Source organism: Tribolium castaneum, chromosome 4 (genome assembly GCF_031307605.1).
Source record: "Tribolium castaneum strain GA2 chromosome 4, icTriCast1.1, whole genome shotgun sequence".
NCBI classification, from domain to species: Eukaryota; Metazoa; Arthropoda; class Insecta; order Coleoptera; family Tenebrionidae; genus Tribolium; species Tribolium castaneum.
The window spans coordinates 10077824-10104062 of NC_087397.1; the positions used below are offsets into that span (position 1 = coordinate 10077824).

The 26239-nt window shown below is 31.9% G+C and overlaps 1 protein-coding gene across 1 annotated transcript in view; it reads right to left on the reverse strand.

Moving 5' to 3' along the window:
* The window catches only part of LOC657944 (lachesin), a 103110-nt gene that overhangs the window by 33876 nt on the left and 42995 nt on the right, over positions 1 to 26239 (reverse strand). The window contains exons 2-3 of the mRNA XM_964364.5: positions 25257 to 25381; positions 15506 to 15713 (exon numbers count right to left, since the gene is read on the reverse strand). Of these exons, the coding sequence (XP_969457.2) occupies positions 15506 to 15713; positions 25257 to 25381 (333 nt within the window). The remainder of the gene's footprint in view (positions 1 to 15505; positions 15714 to 25256; positions 25382 to 26239) is intronic.

A 26239-nucleotide genomic window follows, 5' to 3' on the forward strand; every position in this document is an offset into this window, starting at 1 on the left:
ATTTGAAATTAATATTAATAGATTCAAGAATTAACACAGCTTCTCTTTCCTTAATTTTTAATCGACCAACGACCAACTTAAATGTTCAATACAAAAATTGTTTAAAAAAAATAGACCGCTTGTATAATGTACAGCGACGATCGTATAACCACAAAATAGCTTCAAATGTGTTAAGTTGTTAAAACTTACGGTATAGACCAAAAGATGTGGTTTTGATAGTAAGTTACTTGTGGCAAATTTTGTAACAATTAGTGACTCCATTAAGAACTTATTAAAGAAAAACAGGAAAAACTTTTGATAACTTGCTTTCTCTGACTTTTAAACAATGCAACTTCGTATAGAGGTAATAAGTTGGGTTAAATCTGATTTCTTTTTTATCTTCTGTTTAGAATAAAAAATTTTGAAACCGTTTATAACGTCCAGTTTTTACTGTACTATTTGTAGAATTTTTCTACGAGTTGGTTTAGCAAAAATTTAAAGGTAGATAGAGAATGGCAAGACAAATCGATTAAGCAAAGTTTATGTAAATCAAAAATGCATAGTTTTCCCAAAAAATCGTTCTGAAATTAGGTCCCAAATTTTGAGAACCGCTGAAATAAAATGATAAGAATTAGCGTAAATTGTAATATTATTGACAAAACAACCGAGGTAAATTAACTCTTGGTCCACTACATTATTTTTTTATTTCAATTTGTGTTTTATTTTAAAATTTTACGAAAAGAAACCAAAAACTTTTTTGCTTTGACCGGGTTTCAAACTTCCTACAAAAAGGAACATATTAGCCACAATTTTGAAAAATTCTCAAAACGCCAATGCGCCACCATCACCATTTTGTTTATTAAAAATTGCTAAAAAATTGCTAAAAAACTACTATAAGTAGCTCTCAACAGGTGGGTTAATAAAAATTTCTGAAGAAAGTACGCACTTTTAGAAAAAATGATACAAGGGTTTTTAACTCGTCTGATTATGACAAATTCACATACAAAATATTATTAAGCCATTCCCTAACAAACTGTATTGTTTTTTTTGCAATTTTAAATTGAATTCATTATTTTTTCTTCAGTTTTCTTTTTGAAGCCTCGATCTCTTTTTCATTGTTTAAACTTTGTTACTGCTTTTATGTTGTTTGTTGAAAATGACCAAATAAATAGTTTTTAGAAATAACATTAAATACTTACCTAATTGTTATAAACTGCTAACGAAGAACCGTCAATTTTGGAATTTGTTGTTTAAAAGTCTTTGGTACATATTTTATTTGAATTACTTGGAGAGATTGAAATTATTTTTGAATTAACGAAGTTTCTACGGATTTTTTTTTTTGGAATTCAAAGTAATTTTTGGGTTAGGTATCTTTTGGATATTCCTTATTAAGAAAACAGAAAAATGTATTATTTAATCTAAAAGATTACATAATTGTAGTGCAGAATTAAATTAGAAAAAATTGCTACTGAAAGAAAAAAGCGCACATGTACTGAAGCTTCTTGGAAAAATATTTTGCAAATTTGTGTTGAATACATTTTCTCGTCAGTTTTCTCTTGAAAGCTTCGATCTTCTTTAACATTCTTTTCATAGTTTATTTTTGTGTTTTGCTCCTTTAGTATTGATTTAATAAACGTTATTACAATTTTTTTGTAGTTGGTTGAAAACAATTAAACTGTTAAACTGAATTCAGTGAATTTTAAAATAATTTATTTTTTAACAAAGAACCGTCTGCTTTGGAATTTGTTGTTCAAAAGTCTTTGATATTTTATTTAAATTACTTGGAAGGACTAGAGTTATTTTTAAATCAAAGAAGTTTCTACGGATTTTTTTTTTAATTCAAAGTAATTTTTGAGTTAGGTATCATTTAGTTATTACTGATTAGAACAGGTGAAAGCGCCTTATTTCAGCTTGAAACAAAGATTTTTACACTTGTTTTTACTGGTTCTCAATTAGAAAAGCTTCATATAAATATTTTATTTAAATGGGGTTTTGAAAATGGCTTATTTAATTTAAAACATTTACATAATTCTAATGAAGAATTAGATCCAAGTTAAAATTTAAAGAAAAAAACTGCTGTTAAAATTAAAAAGGCATGTGCCTAGTGCCTAGTGTTGTTGCTTAGAAAAAATAACTATATTGGATTCGTTTTGACTGATTTAATAATTATCACCAAAAACTATTATCGAAAGGCTAATTAATTTAAAAATGGTGTACACTTTTTCTTTTTGCTTTATTATTTTTAATATATATTTATTTTTATTTTTTTTAAGACGACACAAATATTTCATGTCGTTGTTAAACTATCCAGTCTAGTATAATCAGCTTGAATAGGTTTATTATTGGATGAAGTGCAAAGACAAGCAAATTTACTTGTAAAACTACCTGAAATTATTAGAAATTATCGAAGAAAGTAAATCATATTTCTAGAAATTAACTAATAGAATTTTCGTCGAATTTTTTGGGACTGGAAGTAGTTTTAATTCACTTGGTTGAAGTTGTAAATGTTGGTATTTTTTTGTCTTAATTCCTCAACAATGGAATAGGTGTCACTAATCACAAACAGTCCATGCTTTATTGAAATCTCTCCCGAGTGGAGAATATAAAAATGGAAGTTTTTTTTGTACTTGTAACCTTAATGCAGACTTTCCAATTTCTATAATTGATTTCTTTAGAAATAATATAAAAGATCCGCAGCCTACTTTGTAAAATGCTGCTTCGTCGTTATAATTTCAGTAATTGAAGAAATTCGAATGACAGATAATTGAATTTCAAGAACGACTTTTTAGATGTTTCTTACATAACAAGTGGAAAAATTCTAATTTATTAAATTATACCGAATTTGAGTGACGTTTTGTGAAACACGAAAAACAAATTGTGTTTTTTTTCCGTAAATTTATTATTGTTTCAGTGTGCAATCACGAAAATTATTTGGTGTGTTTTGTGGATTTTTTTGTTTGTTTTGTTCGAAATTTATTCGTGTGTTTATAAAGTCGAGTGATACTCATTAGGGCATAAAATATGGAAACATTCCATATAGGATATAGGTCAGCATTGTAAATATTATATCGCACAATTTTCATTATTCCCCAACACGAACTTTTATGCTAATTCAGGCTTCTCCATTGCAATAAAACTATGATTAAATTATGTATCCTATAATGTTTAAACTATTTGAACTGAAGCAAGACTATTGATTCATTTTATCTTGGCCCAAATTTAAATATTTGGGTCGTTAGTGTCAGTCTCAGGGTAAGTGTAATAAAGTTTGCTGTTACAGCAAAAATAAAATTTTTATATAACTCCATTTGTGATACTCTCTCAAGGGAGCAGACTAATTAGGTCATCTTAATTATACCCGTAATAAACTCTTTTTAAAAAACGTAAAGCCGAACGTTTAGCGTCACGTGGACACTTTTTCAACTCGGTTTTTTTAATCTTTTAATTACTGGAAGAAGGTTTTATTCAATCAGAGAGCGGGAGAAATAAAAAAGCTGAAATATTTCGGATAGTGACGTTTACTTGTGTATTTGCCTCGAGTAGTTTTGAACGGCCTTTGGGAAATACACAAAAGGTGTAGCAGTAAAGTGATATTATGTACGAGGTCGGGATGCTCCTTTAATATTACTCTGATGAATAAATAATCGTAACTTTTTTGAATGGCAAAAGCCGGACGTAATTCTTATTAACCCTGAAACCTTGAAACGCCGTAAATATGTAGCTGTAACAATCTAATTATAACGAAATGCTTTCAGCGCAAACGTTCATTAGCACACAGGCTGTGTTCCTTTCGTTGTTACCCTATTTACAGCATTTCTAAGCGTGAACGTTGCCAGAACGGTTCTGTTTTCAGTTATTTGCGCTTAAAACAGTTTTGATGCGATTATTCGAATGTAACAACCGATAAAAACGTCTAAGAAGCTTTCCTATTCGCCGTAATAAAATAATTTTATTTGGGGTGAATAAAAATGAACCTTCAGGTAGTCAAACGACTCTCTATTGATTAACCATCAAAAACAATGCGTCTGGATCGTCACGAGCAAAGAGAAAATATCGCGTCTCTAGTTTTTATTTCGTAAAGCGGAAATCTGCAAAAATCCGTTAATAGCGAATTTTTTGATAGGAGATGCGGCCCGAGTTCAATATCCGTTTTGTAAAACTGGAAAAGCAATTCGCTCAAAATCCGATTCCACAGGTGGCGGTCAAAGAATTCAATTATATACTTGTCATTTCTTCACAGAAACTTGATTGATTCTGATTTATACTTGTCCGAGTTTTGCCGCATCGAGAGGAATTACGACATCAAACAGATCGGTGTGGTGACACATTGAGCGGGTTTTTCTGCCACCGAACGCGACTCAATGGGACTCATCAGTTTACGGAGGAATTAGGATGTCATTCAGGGGGCGATCACATCAAAGGGTCACTCGGACGGCAAACATTCGGAAAATATTCAAAAAACGGTTTACAAACTCAACTCGTGTTTCGGACAGTTTTTGGCAATTGTAATTAATCGACGCTTCAAATAAAGTGAAAAGAGCGAAAATTGTGGTGGATGCGCCGGGCAACACTTTATTTTCAAATTGATTCTTGCTTTGAATATGCATAATATTTTTTAAAATAAAGAACTCATTACAAATTTAATTTGATTCGGAATTAATTACAATAAATTAAACTGAATAGCTTTGAACTTGTATGAACGGTTTTTAATTTTAATTATCGTCCAGGCAACGAGTATTTAAAAAGGATTTTTAGAATGTATGACTTCAGGGCTGCGTCTAGACTGCTTTTTTGCACAGTTTACAGTTTGGTCCTTTACTAGCGGATTGTTGCGATTTTTTAAATTTAAACAGTATCACATAATTGAATAAATATTTTATGATTCGATAAAATTGATATGGTAGGACAGAGGTGACAAATAAATTTTTAAACTTATTGCGATATTTCGGTACCTGTCTTTTTCAGGCCAGAAATTTGTGTTTGTTTTGCTTGTGAGGAAAAGAAGAATCATGATATTTAACATTTAAAGACGGAAAAGTAAGTCGTCGAATTGTGGTAGGATAGTTCGAAGAAAGAAAAAATTTGAATAACATTACCTACAGTAACACCTTAACAAAAAAAACAAAGAATTTAACAAAACTGATTTTTGATAGTAGAAATACGATCTCTCAGGGCCTCAGCGTTAGTATACAAAGCGTTGAACACAAATTGAAATAGAAAAATTACGAAGTGGAGTTTGTTGTGCCATTTTCTATGAATCTTCAAATTTTTGCTACACCATTCTCTAACACACTGTAGAATAAAACATTTAAACAATGATACTATAAATCTTCACGTAACAAAAATACATAGCTATGCTTGCACATTTTTTTTAATTTGTATTTCATAAAACATTTTACGCCTAGCATCATTCTGTACACTTTTGCTATAAGCTTTATATATATTTAAGCATCATTTGGTAAGAAAATCTTATTTTCGCCAATAAATATCTCGAAATCTATTTAAAATTAGAAACAACTAAAAACACCATTTTTGGAAATTTTAACAGCTTGTTAAGTACTTGCTTTATTGTAATATGTGCTACAAAAAACAAAAATTTTTTTTTTTGTAAAAACAAACAGGCGGATTTCAGATAAACAGCAAGTTGCTGTTCTCTGCTCTTACACTCAAACCTTACATTAGAAGAAAAATATATCAAGTGAATAAAGAAAGAATGAAAAAGAAAATAAATTAACATAATAAAGAAGTGCGAAATAACCAGTAGACTCTTATGACCGCTTTTGTAATATGTTTACTTCTAAATTTGCATAGAATTTTTAAATTTGTATTTCATGAAATATTTAATTCCTAACACTTATTTTTTTGCACACTTTTGCTCCAAGCTTAAGATTTAGCTACCACTAGGTAAGAAAAGTCAGTTCTATGTGCTTAAAATACAAAAAAACTTAAAGACACCGTATTGGTTGAAATTTCATCAGCTTGTCAATAACTATAGTCTTATCGTAACATGTGCCACTTCTGAGAGGAGGGAACTTTTACCGTGTACTTCTAACTAATCCAAAGTCAATAATAATGTTTTTATAACTATGCATTCTACGACTTTATTTGTTTACAGGACTACTGAAGCACAATTGTTTTGCAAAAATTACCATGTGATTATTTAAATTTATAAATAGACTAGTTTTTTTTTGATTGATAAACTAGTCCAAACTGAGGAAAAAATGCATTATTTAACTCTTAAGTTTAATTATTTATGATAATCAGCTTTTGCATACAAGCTAAAAAGTGATCATAGGATATATTATTATAACTTACATTATTTTGCGAAGTTGTTTTAAAATAAAGGATGTTTTTTTATTAGCTGACGTTTTGGATTTACAATTTTTTTTTATCAGCATCACTATACAAAAAGTTAAAAATACTTTTAATATTTTACAAAATAATGTTTACGCTTCAAACGACTACTATTAAATACTTAAAATTATTTTTTTCACACATGCGAATTATTCTGTATTTCTTTATAGTAAATAATATTAATAATAGAAAATAATAATACTAATAAACAACTTAAAAATACAGCAAAACCTCCCTTAATGGACACCTCCGAATAACGGACATTCCTTCACACCGGACATGTTTGTATGAGCTTAACAAAACCTATATTAAAACTTCCACCTCCCATTAGTGAACACTTCTTCACAACGGACAATTAAAAATTTCCTACTAGTGTCCGTTTTTTAGAGGTTTTATTGTAATAGAATAATAGTCGGTATTTAAAATTTTATGATCTCTAGTTTTATTCTAAAATTAGCGATGCTTATACGACGTTTTGAGCAAAAAATTCAAGTTGTTGCTAGAGTTTCATTTTTTTAAAAAAAATTATTTTTGGTGTCAGTGACATTTGTTTTACAATTTTTTTTACACAAAACAATATTTAAGAATTGTTTGTTTTAAAACATTTTACATTTTATTACTCAGTTTAGTCAAAATATACTTTTAGAAGACTCACCTTGTGTATAGACAATAGAAATTTCGATATAAACGACGTATTAAATGTCAAGTAAGACGAATTAGGTTGTATCTATTTTTATTATATTTGCATTACAGCACTTAATTGGTGTTTTAACAGAAAGACATACGTACGTATATTTAAGATAATGAAATATTTACTCTGGGGTTGTTAAGTCCACAAACGTGATGTAGGTAAACATAATACAATTTTAATGTTATTCTTGGAACAAAGTGAAGTAACATTTGAGGAAAAATTAGCTGTTTAGCAGGTCTTGTTCCCACTTATTATTAAAAAATACATTTCTGTTAGAAATGTTTAAAATAAACGGCTTAAACAAAATTAGGAAAATCGGTAATTATTTCTTTACAAATTTATTACGTTTAAAAATGGTGGATGCGCCGGGCTAGTTTGCTGCACTTATTTTTCTTCCATCGTGGTGCGGACTTTTCGGGTCAGTATTTGTTGTGCGTCGTTAAAATTGAGCATTTATCGCCGTAATGCTATTTGCGGAAAGACTTAAAGTTGATGTAAGAGGCTCAGTGCTGAGCCTCGATCTCGTAATATGTAATTTAAAACCGCGAGCAAGCGACTGAAAGTTGAAGAAACATTTTTGTAACGATAGATAAGCCTCTTTAAATTTAAAGGTCTTTAAACATTTATTATGAAATTGTCCGTAATAAAATTTCCGCTCGAGGGAACAATAGCCAAGTCATAAGACCCTCTGTGATTTAAAGGGTCTTCCGTATTCGGCGCTGCCCAAAATTTGTCATTCATTCGAAATTTAACGAAGAGCAGCGAGCAAGTCTCGATTGCAGAAAAGATGCAAGTGGCCGCAAATGCTTTGTGTATATATTATCCCAGGGCGGCGTGCTCTGCCTTGTAATATGTAAATAATACAGTGTATGGGGCCCTAACTGAAATGGCGTCTTGTGTCTGGTTGAGCCGAATTATGTCGGCGATATTTCATATAACCGGACCGACTCTGCCTCCTCATAACCTTGTTTATTATGTTAAGCGACCGCAAACCATGCAACTTGCGCATTCCTCCGAGATAAACTTTCGAACTGCTCCGCTCCATCGCTCCAAACGTCTTGCATTCAACCGTACTTTTTATTTATAATTAAAACGAAAATGGCCGGTCGGATGTATAAATATCGGGGGGAACTTGAGACGCACCGTATGAACATTAATTAAAATTAATGTCAGAAGTTTACGTAGTAAACGAGCCATGTATCATATGTTTATATCTGTTGTTGGAGGAGCAAGAGATAGCTATAAATAGAAAGCAGTGTTTAGAGGGAGAAAATCCGTTTAACGATGTAATTAATAACGGGCCAAAACGTGAGTTTGTTTCCTATTTCGATAAGGTTAAATAAACAATAGTCGTACAAAAGGAAACTTTAATCTGTCGTTTGCGATCTCCGGCGCCTCGCTCTTAACCGGAAATCCTGTAATCAATATGGCGTTCTCGATACATTCGCAACTGTACACATAAAATGGGGGAAACACGCCATTATGGATAATAAGTTGAGCTCGAGAGAACTTAATTATCACTCTATTTGACCGGAAAATTGACTGCCGGCAAGACAAATCTCCTTTTTGACCTTTGAATCGGAAAAATGCGATCTTTCCAGCTAAAGCTATAAAATATACACACATTTAAAGGTAAAGGTGAAGGCAACACTTACGAGTCGTAAATAGTGTACGAGGGCCTTTTCTTAATTTACAGTGATATTTTATTTTAAGATATTCGTATTTTGGGATTATTTGTTCCTAAAGGTTATAGTTTTTTACTAGAAGACACAAAACTGGTTCAGTTCTAAACGACAAACTAAAAAGCTTTATTGAAAACACATATGATATTACTTTTTATGCTTTTTTCCTGCTCTTTAATATTGCTGGCTTACTTGTAAAGTCAAAAATACTATGTACCTTTAACGATTTTTTTGGTATGTTTTGTAAAATTTTCGTAAAATAATTAATTGTGTGACTGCAAAATGTACACCATCGCTCATTAAAAGCACAACTAACAAGTTTTCTCAGTTCGGTGATTTTTCGGTCTATTTTTAACAAAATTTTGCTAAATAATTGCATTTTTTACGAAATAAAGCACCGAAACTATTATATACCAAAATAATGTTATGTTTGTTCCAGTTCTGTGAGCTTCAACTTTAATTAAAACTTTTGCAAAAACTAATTTTAGCTTAAAACAAACGTTTAAGAAAAGGCAGAAATAATACCAGTTTCAACACAGTTAGGTGTTTATTTGAGTAATTTGTGACGAAATGATGAAAATCATGTTATAATATTGCAAAAGTGCTTAAATCATAATTTTTTATCTCAATTTATTGATTATTTAAACAGGTTTAAGAGGTTTACACAAAAACTGTGCTTAATAAATTTCGAAAAATTCAAAAACTACTTCATACTAGCAATAATTTTGAAAAGTTTCAGTTAATTTTGGCAGATTTTTACTGTTTTTTACAGAACGAGATCCTAAAATGTGTGAAAAGGCAAAACAAAATTTTTTTTTGAATTATTGGGTTCTTTTAACAAAACGCCTTAAAATAATTTTTGGTTAAATAGTGTAATAAAATATTGAAATTTTTGATTTAGTTTAGTTAAGTTTTTGTTCTATTTGTCAAATAGCGCCTAAAAATCAAGAATAACACCACTTTTAACATAATTCCGCGATTTTCAGCGTATTTTTAAGTTTAGCGTAATAGCGAAAACGTGAAAAAAGGAGAAAAGGTATAAGTTGGGAGTATAACTTAGAGAAAAGGCAAAAGTAAGTTTACACTAATTATAAATAAATAAATCAGTAAGTTGAATAAAGGCTGAAAAAAAGAATAGAAACGCGATAGTATAAAGCTGTTTATGTTTAAGAAAGGTATCCTAAAAACAAATATAAATTTTACATGTTCTAACAGTAATATAATAATTTCACAAAATTGAGATAATCTTTTAAAAAAACCTAATTGAACTTATGTTAAAATATTATTTTTCTACTTTGGTTTCACAATTAAATATTAATAATAATTATAAAACAGTTACTTTTAAATAAACATCACATTTAATTGCTCGATATTTAAATAATAATAATAATCATAAAGCAAACAATTAAGACATTGCTTCTAACCCGGCGCCTCCACCAAATTTTTTGAGCAAATTTGCATATTTTTTTTTTTTTTAAATGCGTCTGTTTCACAAAATTTTTTTTTCTACTTAGGATTCACAAAATATTTATTGTGAAACTAAAAGTAGTTTCACAAAAAGAACTTTTGTGCAACTCCTTTTAGTAAATTTTTGGGAGTTGTATTGGCAGTGCTGGACTAGGTGTCAGCAGTCTTCACTGTAACTTAGTGTGTGATCTATCAAAGACGTCAAATCGTTTAATGATAATGCCTGAATAATTAACAAAATTTAGAGAAAATAGTTTAAACAGATTTTAATAAGTTAAACTAAACAAAAACAATCAACAAAAATAGAAAGTAGAAAAAATAGTATAATTCACTTGTTTTATAAGACTTAGTTGTGGCACTCATTTTATTAGAGCACTCCTTCGTCGTGTTCCAAAACCATTCGTGTTACAGTAGTACGTTTTGTAAATCTCGTATAATAATATACTATTTTTGTAAGCATTTTTTTTTCAAATAAGCTGTAAAAGAAAGAAGGAAGTGAAGAAGCTATAAACTAACTTTAGAAAACCTATTTTTTCAATTTTTAGTCAAGGTGTTTATTAGCGATTTCTCTTGTTTATTCCTGAAAATATAGGTAAGCATTTTTTATAAAAGGTTGGATTAAAAGGAGGATATCGTTGCACAAAATAGGTAATCATTTTTTTATAATAAATACGAAAATTCTCTTTTTAAAGTATTAGTTTATTCGAACAAAATACGTTGAAAAATATCAACTCGGTTTTGTGACTTTTGCATCTTTAACCTGAGTCAAGTTTTCATTTAATAAACCAGTCATTTCAGCTATATCTGATCCTAAATCAAGCAATTTGGTATTATTCTCGGTATTATTAGGAAAGTCAGATTAAAATTAATTAATTTCTTGCATAGTTTAAACTTTTTTGAAAGAGCAATGACTACGTCAACTTATTCAAAAGACTGAAATTAATTCAAGAAATAAAAACAATATAAAACCAAAACAATTGTTTTTGTAAATTTACCTGTTATGCCGCCTACAACTGTAACTTTTGAACTTAAGCTTTGCTATTTGCGATTTTTTTTCAGAATTTCGTGTAAAATCGTCATTTACAGAACTACATGACCATTTATTTTGTCTCACAATTTGACATGGATTTTGTGTCAACTCAAATTGTTGGCATAAACAGTTAAACAAATCCCTGTGTATTAATAGTTGTTTTTATTCATACAAATTACTCGTTTTGTTGTCAACAGAACCGATAATTTTGTTTAATTATTACATTTAGTTTCGGATTTGTAGATAACTATCAGTACATTAATGAGGCTTGATTAGGTGTCCATCACCAGCTGACAAATATTTCAATGTGATAAAATAATTAGCGTTTATTTTGCGTTGTTAGCGAGTTGTGTTACAGTTGTCCTGTGATTGTATCGAATGTTTGAATTCTCAAGTTTATGGCGTCCGATCCATCGAAAGAGCACTTTGACACATCGCTCGAATAAAACCGAATTGCAACTTTTGAAATTCACGTTTATGTGTATAATTGGCGACACGAGCGTTGTATCGGCAATAAACTTTACAGCCGAATTTTTATTTTTGTTACGTTTTATGTTCGCTACTTTTTTCTCGCGACATCAATACATTGACAAGTTGCTGCACTAAATTTTTTTGGAAAAAGGCCATTATGGGCCCCGAGTCCATTAACGTACTTGGTTGACTATAACAACATCAATTTAGCTCGGAACCGTGCAAGATTTTTCATAACCCTCGTGTACTTATAACGTATTCGGCCATAAAAGGGATTTGTTAGATGCAGTTTACGGCCCAATCTCAATAAAAACATAATAAAGGTCATTGCGCGCCGTGATATAAACTTGTGAAGGATAGAGGGAGTTAAATTAACTACTTGCTGTACTCGATATTGGTTAGTCGTAAATTTTTTTATTAAAACATTCCAAAACTGTTGATTTTTTATTTTAATAAAGCTGGACGGACATTATTTTCCAACATTTATAAAAGAATTTTGAAAGGAAAGTTGCAATTAAAAGTTTTCAAAGTTAAATTGGCTAAATGTAGCGTTTTTCTTTCAAAAGAATTTGGAAGAGTGCTCATTTTTAATTGCATCTTTTACTAAATTAATTTAAGTTTAATGGAATTCTAGGCCACTCCACTAGCTCAAATTTTATAAGCTGAATGTGCTACGGAAATATTACACTGCGATTACTTCGCTAACTTTTAATTATTTACATGTCCTTTTAACAAGACAGGAAAGTTTCTACATGCTTTTGAATCAAGTTTAAATTAACAACAACATTTTTTAATTTAGATAAGTACGGAAGGCACATTTATTCACTTTGTTAATATAACATTACATTTGCTTCATGTCAGAATTTTACAAATTCGTCACAGAGATGGAATAATCCCAGAGCACCGAATTTAATTAATTTTAAATATTAAATATCTTCCTGATTCTAATATTTTCTGCTAACAAGTGGGCCACCACAAAGCAAATATTTAAGAAGAATGTTACGGTTTTATTAACAATTACGCTACAATTTGACTGAGTTATATTGCCGTTATATGGCGTTATATAACCGTAATACACAAACCTAAACATTGGTTATGTTAAACCCAGTTTATTTAACGGTTATCTAACCATGGTTATATTACGGTTAGATAACCGTTATGTTTCTTAAGCAATATGGCGCAAGCCAATTTCAGTGCATACATCGGTTATCTAAGCATGGTTAAGTTTGACCTATACAGCAAAGGTTATATGACGGTTGTATCTGACATGTCGGCTTTTTGTGATAACAATAAATATATGTGATGTAAAGAGTTTTTGGTTATACAGTTGAAAATTATCTAGTTAATTAATAACCTAACAGTGACTTTCGCTAATTCAGCTAACTCTAGTAGCACAGTTTTACTGAGTTATCTTTCGGTTATATAACGTTATTTAACCGCAATACACGAATCTAACTATTGGTTATGTTAGATCCAGCTCATATAACGGTTATCTAACTATGGTTATGTTCAGCGTATATAACCATAGTTATATACGGTTAGAAAACCGTTATGTTTATGATGCAATATGACGCATGCTAGTTTCAGTGCATACATCAGTTATCTAAGCATGGTTAAGTTTGATGTATGCAGCAAAGGTTATATGACGGTTGTATCTGATATGTCGACTTTCTTTGATAACATAAATATAAATGATCTAAAGAGTTTTTGGTTATACGGTTGAAAATTATCTAGTTAACTAATAATCTAACAGTAACCTTTGCTAATTCAGCTAATGATAGTCAGGTTGCAATGGCGCCGTTTGAACACTTTGTGCATTTGGAATCACATTTTTAAAATAAAAAAACAGTAAACAGTGCGTCCTAAGAAAATAAAACTTATCTTTTGGTTATATAACGTTATATAACCGTAATACGTAGATTTAACCATTAGTTACGTTAGACGCAGTTCATATAACGGTTATATATGGTCATGTTTAGCGTATATAACCATGGTTATATTACGGTTAGATAACCGTTATGTTTCTTAAGCAATATGGCCCATGCTAGATTCAGTGTATATTCAGTTATCTAACCATGGTTATGTCGGGCGTATACAGTTTTTGAAAAAGTAATACTTTAGTTCCTGATAACTGTAATTTTTTACAGTTTGACCAACTCTTGTTCTATGGAAGAAAAAGTTAAGACAAAAACACTGTCGAAATACTCGGTCAATTTTCTTATGTCGATAAATAATGCTTAGCAAGAGTTATCTAACACTGTATTAAATGGATGTATAACTAGTAATTAGCTACGTTAGAAACTTTGTCGTAAGATGGGTTCTTATTATGCCTACAGTATTTTTTAACATAAGTAGTTACATGTTAGTTCTGCTCATCGAACTTTTTTTGCAGACGTCCTTACTTAAATTTTTTTTTTGGAAATATTAATTGTGCACCCCAAACATGCCAGATAAATGCACACATTTTATCAACCTAAATATTAAAAATTTTTATTTGTATTAAATTTTTCGAATTATGATTTTCGTTTAATAAATCGTAGGCAAAAGTTATACAAGAAAGTTAACCATTATATACGCGTGATTATATTAGCGCAATATAAAGGTTAGCGAGATATAAGGGCAGATATATAACCGCAATATAACCACACGTATATAATGGTTAGCTAAGTTAGCATAAACCCAAAATAACCGACATACAAGAGCAATTGTATAATACGATACATAACCACGATACAATCGAGAGACAAGGTCAGTTATATAACCGCAATATAACCACACGTATATAATGGTTAGTTAAGTTAACATAACCCCAAAGTAAGTGAGATGCAAGGGCAATCATATAACCACGCGTAGATAATGGTTAAATAACGATACATAACCGCTATATAACCGAGATTTAAGGGCAGTTATATAACCGCGCGTAGATAACGGTTAGTTAAGGTGATTATTTAACAGTTATCTCAAAAACATCTGGGGGCGGTTATATTGGAAAGTATATCTTGGTTATATAAGTGTGCTACTAGGGATAACGGAAATACTTCTGGTTGGTTCATATTAAATAAAATATTTTTCTCGCACTCAAAGTTACGCTCATACCAAAAGTTGGAAATCGGAAAAAGTTTCTTATAAAAGTGGGTAGTGCAGGAATTAATCTTTCGAGTAGGTTCCCCCTTCATTGTTAAATGATACCATAAATCTAACCTCTGAAAATATCCAGCCACTCTCTTAAATAACCAACGAAATAGTCATTTAAAGTAAGATCAATAAAAATTAAGTGTCTGAAAAATCGATTCTTAACTTTTCAAGTATTGTAAAACCTCTCCCGAGTTCCAATCATCTTGGATTTTGCATGGAAGTGCGCTTGACAGCGACTGCTGAAACCTGATAACCCCTCTCTATCTGCTTTGCACTTTGATATGATTTCGTCTTTGTTTCAAGTCCTCAGACACATGTGCCTATCCAGACAGCGTCTTAACTTTCTGTAAAGTTTTTACAAGAGTAGACCACGGGGAATTGATGATCCTAATGGGGGCTACACAATTAACTTATTACAAGAGTGGAAAAAATTCGCTCTTTTGTTGCCCCCAGACGCAAATATCTTAATACGGAGGCGAAAAAACTACAAACTAACAACTCCGAGTTTATCTTCCTTGAAGGAAACTTGTCTAAATTACGGTTCTTTCCCTTTGAACTGATTCGAAAGTTGAAAGCAAGCTTCCCCACGTACATAGTTTTCCTTTAAAAGCTCGTGTGATTGATAGTGATATTGATAAATTGATATACGTTCCAGCCAGGACGTAAAACTGATTTTATGTAAAATCGAAGACTCACCATAAACGTCCAGACACCCCTGTTGAATTTTCATGACGCTGGTGTTGATCTGACACATGTAACACCCACGATCCGATTCTTTCAATTGGCGAATCCTCAAATGCCACGTCTTTAGATTGTCATGGGTCACACTGATTCGGGAGTTGTGAGTCACAACCTTCGTGTGAAGAGTTAAAATTGTTTGGTCCTCAGCACGGACCCAAGCCACCTGCAAACAATTAACTCGTGTCATAGATTTTTATTGCTTGTAACGTAAATACTAGCTTTAATCAATCATTTAGGGTCATGCATAATTGATTACTTTGCACACGCTACATAATAACACACTCACTGGAAATTACACCCAAATTGGCTCTTTCGAGACGAGGAGCTTTTATCTTGATCGGGAAAGTGTATTTTAATTTTACGGTTGACAAGTAGACAAGTGTAATTACCAGTTAGCGCTAATTCTAATTCCATCTTCGCAAAATATTGCTAAATTCGATTTTTCGTTTGAAACGCGAGCCGTAATTAATTATAAATTAAGCACAATTAGAGACGTCACAGGCCGCTAAATATGCAAATTGTATTTGTAAAGGGAAACTATTTCAGTCGACGTTTTGCATATTTATAACTAAAATCGTAATTGCGGGAGATTGTATTAAACTCTTTGGATTAAAAGATCAAATCCTATTCGAGGCGAGCTTTGTTGGGGATTGTATAATTGGCCGTATTTACCACAGCAGCTGCTTAACGCTCATCAAAATCGAAATGTTCAACAATAAAGCGTTTGTAAAAGCTCAACCCGTTTTTGTACTCGGCAGAGATTTTCCCAATTAGGAAAAACACCGAATTATTATTAAAGTTAATTAGATTCGAAAAAAAGATAAACAAGTTAAAGATCGGAAAATGTTCCATTGTTGTGATAATAGCTCTTTTCACCCACACGTTTTAGGTCACAACGTTAATCTTTTAGGCGCTGCTGCGACCGTCTGTCTTATATTCACCCACTTCTTATAAATAATGCATCGTGTTTTATGCCCCCGGAATTTCATCGATACGGATCTGCACTTTCGAAAAAATAAACAAACAGGTTACGGGTCAAGCGGACACGAAATAGAAAAATGCACAATTATAATCACACGACAACAAATGAAAAAATTTTCCTTCAATTTTTGGCACTCATTACAAATTCTTAAATAGGTCTTTGATATTATTTGCTACTAACAAAGTTGCCTCCGTTTAGAAATGGAAATAAAGGACGTCATTCTTTCGTAATTAGGACAAATTAAGGTATTTGAACAATAAGAATCCATCAGAACATTATAATCAATTTCATTTTCTGAAACCGTCAGTACAGCAATAATTTTCTGACTTCATATAACTCTAAAGTGAACTAAATAATTCGCACAGTTTGCACGTGTGTAATGTCGGGCAATAAATTTAAAGTTTTTATAAGAAATTTAAGAAATTACTCACCTCAACACTGTAGTTATTATTTTTACACTTATATTCTGAAGAAAAAGTTGACAATAAGTATTTTAGGTTTCGTACCCTCGTTCTTTACTGTAAAACTTTAAATAATACTTTTTATTTGTCAATATACACATCTTTCTAAACACAGAAAAAGGTCTTATAAAAATCTTATAAACCTATCTGAAACTTGAGATTTTAAAAACTGTTATTCTGGATAAAATTTAAATCTGAATTCGGGTATCTAGAACTTTGAAGTCTAGAAACTAACAATTAAAATCGAGTCATTCTGAAAACTTTTATGTCTAGAGCTTTTTGAATAAACTGAAATTTTAGGAATATAATTTTTAGATGAAATGTCGAAATACAGAAACAGTTAATTAATTAAAATACTAAATAGTAAAATAAACAGTAAAAATAAACCTAAGAATATGTTGCTTTCAAAATAAGAAATATGAGCTTGACATGTCTAAATCATAAATAAATAAAGAATTCTAAAAACGGAATCTTAAGAATTATCGAGTTTGAAATATTAAGAATTTGAATCTTACATTACGAGATTGTATGAATTCTTTATTATTCAAGCTTATAATTGAAAGAATATAGGTTCTTGACTTAAATAATTTAAAATTTTGTATTTTAGAAACGTAAAAAACACAATTTTTTATACAATCGTAAGTTTAGAACTCCAGAATTCGATATATCATAAACAGTAGGTAAATTTATAACATTATGATTATGAAATGCTAACTTCAGAGAGTTTCAATTAAAAATGTTTTATTAGAAATTAATAAAAAATATACTTTCCAAGAATTGTTCTTAAAATAGAATTTTTACCACATTTATCAAACAATCCTCCTATAGAAATTCTCTACCTCCTAAGAATTAGAATTTTAGAATTAAATGATTTGAAATTGTATGTTCTAGAAATGTAAGAATCTCTGAAAACTCCTGTTTAGAGGGATTTATAAAAACAAAAACATTTAGACACTGATAATTTTAGAAATTGAAATTCCACAGAAATACAATTATAAAATCGTAAATTTGGATCTATAGAAGCGGTAAATTTATAACACTATAATCATGGAATGTTAATTTCAGAAATAGAAAAAATCTAAAAATTAGAGAATTTCTATTAAAATTTTAGCAATTATAAATATCTGACGTAGACCTAAGAGTTTGTGGCTTTAGAAATCGGAAAAATGAAGTTCTAGAATTATCGAGGTGTAAAAATTCTTCATGTTACAAAAAATTAGAATTTTAGAATCAAATAAATTGAAATTTTGTGTTCTAGAAATGTAAAAAAAACTCGGAAAATTTTTGTTTGGAAAGATGTGTAAAACTGAAACATTTAGGGTCGGTTTACAGAAAGCGAAATTAAGATTTAATTCAAAATTAAACTAATTCGAATTAAGTTGCCATTTAAAATGCATTGACAAATGTCAAGTTAATGGCGATTAAAATTTAATTGCAATTAAAATGTGCTCTAAACCGGCTCTTAAACAATGGTTAATTTAGAAACTGGAATTCGACAAAAACAGTTATATAACCTAGAATTTATTATATGTTAGAAGCAGTAAATTTATAACATTATAATAATAGAATATTAACGTCAAAAAAAAAATAAAAAATTAGCGAGTTTCAATTAAAAATACCAGTTATTACAAATACCTGACATAAACCTAACAACTTGTGGCTTTAGAAATCAGAAAACTGAAGTTCAGGAATTATCAAGTTGTAGAAATTCTTTATCCTTTAAAGGATTGGAATTTTAGAATCAATTTAAATAAATGAACGTATTAAAACAGAAATATTTAGACACTGGTAAATTGAGAAATTGGAATTCGACAAAAACACCATTGTAAAGGTATGTCGAAGGACCAGGGTCCAAACAGAAACAAAGATTTGAGTTTTGTTGAAAAAAAGTTTACTGGTACTGACTGTTCATTATATTACGAACTAACTTAACTTAAAACAACCCAAAACTACACCCCACCCGAGAAGGGCTGAAGGAGTGGGGCTGTATGAGCGGAGGGGTGTTAACAACAATCAAAATAATTGTAAATCTGGAATTCTAGAATTCGATATTTCAGAACCAGTAACTTTATGACACAATAAATAATAATAAAATATTAACATCAGTAATCGAAAAAATCTAATTAGAAAGTTTTAATTAAAAATACCAGACAAATAATATAATCTCAAGTTCTAGAATTATCGAGTCGTAGGAATTCTTCATTCTTCAAAGGATTAGAATTTTAGAATGTAATAATTTAATATTTCATGTTCTGGAAATGTAAAAAACTCTAAAAACTTTTGTTTAGAGAGAATAAAAAAATAAAAACTGATACTAATTAAAATTTAAAACAACTAAATGAAAATTTCTAACATTTTCTGTGTATCCAAAGTCGAGAATGGATTTTAAAAATTTATCGAATTATATTTATTATTAAGCAGCCTACCTACAGCCATTTAAGTTATAATAAATTAACGGACTAATACGTCATTTAAGTGCATGTAAAAGGCTAATTATGGATAATTAATTAGAATAAATTCGGTCCTTTCAAACAAAGGACAGTTAAATATTAGCTGTTTCAAAACTATAAAAACGCCAATGTCGTATTTTACCAGATTATTAGCTATTAATTTTTTAAAGTGCATAAATAACTTTGAGAGAAAATATCACGTTGGCGGAGATTTGTATCAGATAATAGTCACAAAAACTATTCGAGTCAAAGATATTTTTAATGGGGGTTTATACGAGGAAAAAGCTGGAGTTATTTTTGTTATTCAGAGTTTCCTCAACCAGACTTCCGTTTGTGAAATTTGATCAGAGTGGACAAGTTTATTACAAGTTTATCAAAGGTTATTAGGTTGGCAGATTTTAAATATACAGAGGTCGAGTCAAGTGATTGGTTTGGGTTGCTAATTAATATTTTTTGTGTTGAAATTATAAAACAATCGGGATTCCATACGGTGCATGAATCAGCAGAACACGGGAGGCAATAACAGGCCCTGCCATCAATTTGTATTAAGAACACGTAGAGCGTGAGAGAGATTGGACAGTGAGTGAGAGATCGATGGTAGAAATTCCAAAGGGGTTGTGAACAGGACACAGGTTGTACCATTCCGATGTTTCGCCTCTATAACTGTCTTATATCTGTCGAGCTGCAGGACACTAATTCAAATAATAAATCTGAGATTGTCAGAAGCGTCCACTCCAGTTTTTCGACACGAGGCGCGTTCCCACGGTGCGATTTGCTCCGATATTTATGATCCTCTTCGATAATCCTTGAGACACGCGTTTGTACCGGCGCTTTTAATTGAATTTTGCAAAATGTTGGAGCACTGTTCTTGCAAGGATTTTAAACGATCGAGATGGGATTTGAGGGATAATCGGCGCCGAACAGGAAAGGTGTTGAACCGCAAATATCCCAGCATTGACATTTCTGTCGGCAAGGAGGCGGATTTTGCCAAATCCGTAAGAAAAACTGACAATTTCCAGTCGGAAAATTACGAATGGACGAGCACGTGGTTGCTTTTGATTGGTTCGGGAGATTTATTCGAGGGTGTTTGGAACTATTTAGCTATCCTGTGTCACTCGGAATACAAAGAACCTGATTATAACAATCCTTTCAGATCTTCGATATTAAAGGCCGCATGAACAGTTCCTCCTTTTAACTGATTAGCAATTTAAATTATAAACGTGGAGCGAGCTGCAACTTTACATATAGTAACGAGGCTTCTAGCTTTAATGTTGATTAACAGAGCAGCAATTATCGTCGAAAAACTTAAATTCATTATCTATTTTGCAGGCAAATTGCTTGCTCTTTTCACGGATATTTAAATGCTGCAACTTTTGACTGCGAGCAGATTCATCAAGTTTGGATCATCAATCTTTCTGTTCCTTAAACAATTTTTGCGAGACACAAAGCTGAACTTTGCAAATGTTAATAAAGGACTAGAGCATTTGCTAGAAAACTACTATAAATGCACTCTGTCTGTAAAAGAACAAAAGAGGTGCTTAATGGAGCGGAAAAAATACAGTTTAGAATTTCCTTAATGATAAATGGGTAAGATATTCCATTATAAGAGAGCACTTAACTCGGAACGCTTTAATAAAAAAGAAAACAAGCGAAATTCGGAGACACGAAGTAGGAGTTGGACTGTCATGTTCTACCCTTGATTCGATGATAAATCTTAGTCTAGTTTTAAATTTCGCGTGGTTTGGCTCGGCAATATCTTGCGAGGAATTTGTTAGTTTCAGCAGGTCGCAAATTAACCGACGATTTCATCATCCAAATTAGCCTCACTTAACAAATTTCCAGCTGGCTGAACCCGGCTCTAGTCTCCCTAAAATATAAATTTTCAAAGCCCATTGTGAGTTATTATGATATGGCGGTTATACGAAAGCGCCACTGAATAATTTGGATAATTTGCAAACACTGCTAGTCCAATTGCTGTCATAATTATTATATTCAATTGTAGGTTTAATAGCGGCAAGCGTCAGCATTAACTGAAATAATTCAAATCGTCCATTTTCGCCAAACAAACATTTTTCATTTGAAACAGTGTGACTGTCTGGAAGTCATAACGGGAACATCACGTTTCATTTCTCGCGATAAGTTTCCAGATTATTACTAGTTGGAAGGCTTCCTTCAAGCACGTAAACAAACTTTGACAATACAATATAATGAGAGCGCTTGGATCCGGGTTTGGAGCGATTGAAAAATGAATATCATTGTGTCGATTGACGGTTCTACCTTGTAGACATTTTTAGATTCCCTAAACACGAATTACATATTCCCTTCCATGTCGTTCGAGGAAGTGACACCGAGGGAAGTGTCGGGAATAAAATCGAGATTGCCTGAATTGTGCTGATAGTGCAATAAATCTGCATTTAATTGTTTAATAATTTCGGCGCCAAACTGCCGGACAATTTATATTTTGATAAGGATTAGGGCCGCTTCTAACGATCCGCAAATCCGTTAAATGAGTCCAATTTAGACGATAAAATCGTGTGTTAATTTGCGACCTGTTAAAACTCCCAAATCCTTGTTCTTTTTGCCGGCCTGACATGATGGATTGATATTCCAAGTATAATTTCCCCTAGACATATCTGATGTATCTAAGCACGTTATTGATGTTCTGAAATGTTATTGTTCCTCCGTGATTGTTGAGGTTGATTTAGAACTTTCTAGTTAGTTATCTTGAATAGGCCAAGCGATTTTCATCATCGGGGTTTTGTGGAAATTCTCAAGCACTGCAGTTTTGATTGATATTCCCGGAAGGTAATTTTTAAAACGGTCAAGTCTTGTAGAATTATTTGTTTGCATGTTGCGAATTAGCCTCACACGAGCGCTTATTATAAAAATCCTATTTGGAAGCAAACCGTTTCTTTCACTCGAACCAACAAACAATAAACGTTCTATCGATTTGGCCCATTAACATTTTCATCGAGTGGGGCAACAAAAAGCCGTTAATGCCAACATAGAGTCGAGTTTTTTCCACGTTGGTAATCGTTCGACCCTCTTCGAGGATCTACGTAAGGTCTTTTTAGCTTCTAGTTTTTATCAGACCTGCCAACTCTGCTAAGTATTCATTTATCATTGCAACAGCCTAACTTTTATAGTAATGGCCTCTTGTACTTTATATGCTCCTAGTTTGACTTTTGTTTAAAACTGATAAAGTTCCGTCATATATTTCATTTTGAAAGTTGGAGGAGAAATTTTTATCTGCTCCAGTCCCGAATCAAACAGCCGTAAGTCATATTTTATTCAAATTAAATTAGTGCGGGTGATTTGTGGCCGTGGTCACCTCCTCGCAGGAATCACTTATAGTTTGCGGAATAAAACAGTGGCAATAAAATATCTTGACAACAAGAAATGGAAAGCGACTTAACCTCTCCCTGGGGGCGAACAGTAATAAATCAGAACACACACGCGCATACGGACGGAGTCTTGAGGGTATTCGTTTTGCATTGTATTAAATCAGACGCCATTGAAACTTTAAGTGCATTTTACTGTAAGCTCGTGTTCGTTTTTGCTTTCTGTATCCACTCGAGAATGTTTTGCTTTCGCGTGTCGAGATTAACCAGGCAATTTTCTTTAAATTCGGCCAATTTTTTCCAAATTAATACATCACAGCAACGGAACTTGAGCGACAACCTCATTTCGCTGATGTATTATTTCGAAAACTGTTGAAACACAATTTTAATTATTTGAAATGGAGATTGTTTCGCGCACAACTTCCACAAAGCCGAATGCAATAAAATAAAAACTCCATATTTGGAGACAGATTTTCATCCAATTTCGGAGACCTACATTTAAAACTGAAATTGAAAGGATGCGAGGCTCTCATACTAAGTTTGATCAAAAAAGAATTCACGTTTCAAATCAAACAATGCGAGTGTTCCTGAATAAAAATCATCATAAAGTAAAGCAACACCTGTTTCAGCCAACAAAGGACACGCTTTGTTCACTGCAAAGCCTTGCCACGGATTTAACTTTGCTGAAAAAAATTCACCGACCGTCATATTTTCGTGCAAACAACAAATTAAATACTATTAACTAAATTTTTATCGCACAGTTATTGCGACAAATGAAATTACGGAACAATGTAGAAATGAACAATTACAATTAAACGTAATAATACTACTAGCTTCAGGAGTGTATTAATTAAATTTCTTTTTCTGCAAATTTGTTTTCGCGTTGAACTAATTGGTGCAGCGAAATCGAATACTAAACCTTGTTTTAATTTAAAGGCGCCACAATCCTAAAGGGACTAATTATTACTTTTTGCCAAAGTCCTAATTAGCTCCTATTGACTTAAATGATAATTTCCTTTGAGCAGATTTGGTTCGCCAAACAATTTTTTCGTGAATAGTTTAAATCGTTGTGTTGTTCGAAGATTTAATAAAAAATGTACCGGATTAGGAAGTTCCCGTTAACGAAGAAATTTTATACACAAAGTGGAGAGCACATTGTGAAAAGTTATTTAATATTCGAAAGTATCGGCAAAGTAATTTCATCTCGTTATATCCGAGTACTTTTACAGGATAACATTGTGCAGGGCCGGACCTATGACTTATTTACCGAATTAATTGCGTTTGTGTTTCATCAATTAGTTTCAATCAAAGTTGATCCTGCAATTTTAATCTAGAGCGGGTTCGTGACTGGAAAGCAACCCAGAAAGGTAATCACCACGCTTGACGTTAACATCTGTATTATCAGACAGACGAGCTTATCAAAATGGGATAATTAGGGGTTCGGGACGAAATAAAACCGCGATTAATTTATTTATTGATTTTGGAAAAAGGGACAAAATGTAGGCGAGACGATAAAGAAAATGTCGCAGGTGGCGGCTGCAGGATATCAATATTGAAGACGAGCACTTTTGTTCGTATTTATTCGAAAAAATGTATAGATAAAACGTGCCCGTAAAATTTTAAATTGGTCCGGACTTTTTAATCACCAATAATACTCAATAAAAGGGTTTACGTTGTCGTAAAACGGTCAGTTATTGCAAGAGACAATCTTTGCGCACTTTATGGACGTATGTGGCGAGCTTTATGTCCACTTCATTAGAAATAAGTATAGTTTAGAGTTTGGACGGTTTAAAGTGTGTTTGTGTGCCCATAAGTTGGGCTTTTTCGTTTTGGGAATTAATTGTGGTCTCGCCTTGAGTTATGAGAGCGTCGTCAAATGCCCCAATTTCCCATTTCGCTCATTTAAATGGGTAAAAAGCGCGTTCTTACTTAATCCAGTCGGCAGTATACGTATAACCGCAGTCGTACGTCTTGCGACTGTTGTAATTTAAAGGGAGTGAACCCCGAGACCATCTCGTCAGCTGCATAGGGTTGGAAAAAGTTCCACTCTCTCCCCATAACTCTCTTCGTGGGGCGGCCACTCGTGTAATAGTCTAGTCTTTCGTTCGAACGAGCGAAAAACTTCGCTATTTACTGTTCGCTACTTATATTTATGTAACGGCAAAACAAGACTTTCTTCCTATCGGATTTTAAAGAGGGAACATAAACGAATCTCCTCGAATGGCCCTGCTGCATCTTTTATTGTTACGGCACAAGTTTACGTATCCGATCGCTACTCGTCTTTATTTTATGACCGGGGAAGGGACGGTTCTTACGTTTAACACCACCCAACGACTTATTCTGCATAAAGTTAAACGAGGAGAACATGCGCGGTGCTAATATGTGCGAACGTGACACGAATACCACGATTTTTACCAGCTTTACGAGGGATTATTTTTCTTAAATAAGCTCATAAATTATTGGCTTTTTTACCTTGTATTTTCCGAGGTTGCTGACTGTGCAAGAAAGTGTAGCCTCTCTTCCCACCGGAGTTGTTAAATTATGTATAGGAGCTAAAAACTCGGGTTCATCTGATATCCGAGCAGTCGACCAGTCCTCTGAAATAAACATAGAATAAATTACATTAACACTTGCATCGACGAGAATTCAGATTTGCGCTAAACATTATACATTTTACCAAAACAGAAATCGCTAGAACCGGGAATTTTTTGTACTACATAAACTGTTTAAAGTGTTTTTTTTATCTATTTGATGATGGAATTTTGTGTTCCAATGCAATGTTTATTGCTTTTTTTGGAAAATTGTAACAATCATCAACAAAAAATTGATTAACAATGAAAACAACAAGAACACACAACAATCAAAGACACAAAAAATAAAATTTTCAAATAAAGCAGTAAGAATCGAGAAGATCGTAAAATTTTTGGTAATTTGAGTTGACAAAAGCAACATTAGTATTCAGAAATTACAATAGTAAAATGCACAAAGGAGCACAGCCTCTTAGTATGTGAACAAAAAAGGTATTTAAAATTTTCATACAATGCGTTTTATTTTGATAAATCAACTTGCGATTATTTAATAAACATATTTTTTGTCTTTAAATTTAAAGCTTTTTTACACTATTTGTTACTGTTATCTAATAGAATTCACCAAGAGCGTTTACAATGAAACATTTCTAAACAGTGTTCAAATTTTGATTTCAAATGCAGGGAGTGAGTTACTTTGTTTTTATCAATGAGTTTTATGATTTCGTAAACTCAAACCAAAGCGCAACAATTTTTTTAATTGTAAGTAAATAATGCACTCTTTCTCAAAGCACACATTGCTGCAAACTTCAGAGATATCAGTTAACAAAAATATTTTGTAAGTTTAACTGTTGAAATAGATTGTTAACAAATAATTGTGGAATATGCAGACGCTTTGAAAAAGCTGTCTGTTTATTACAAAGAATATCA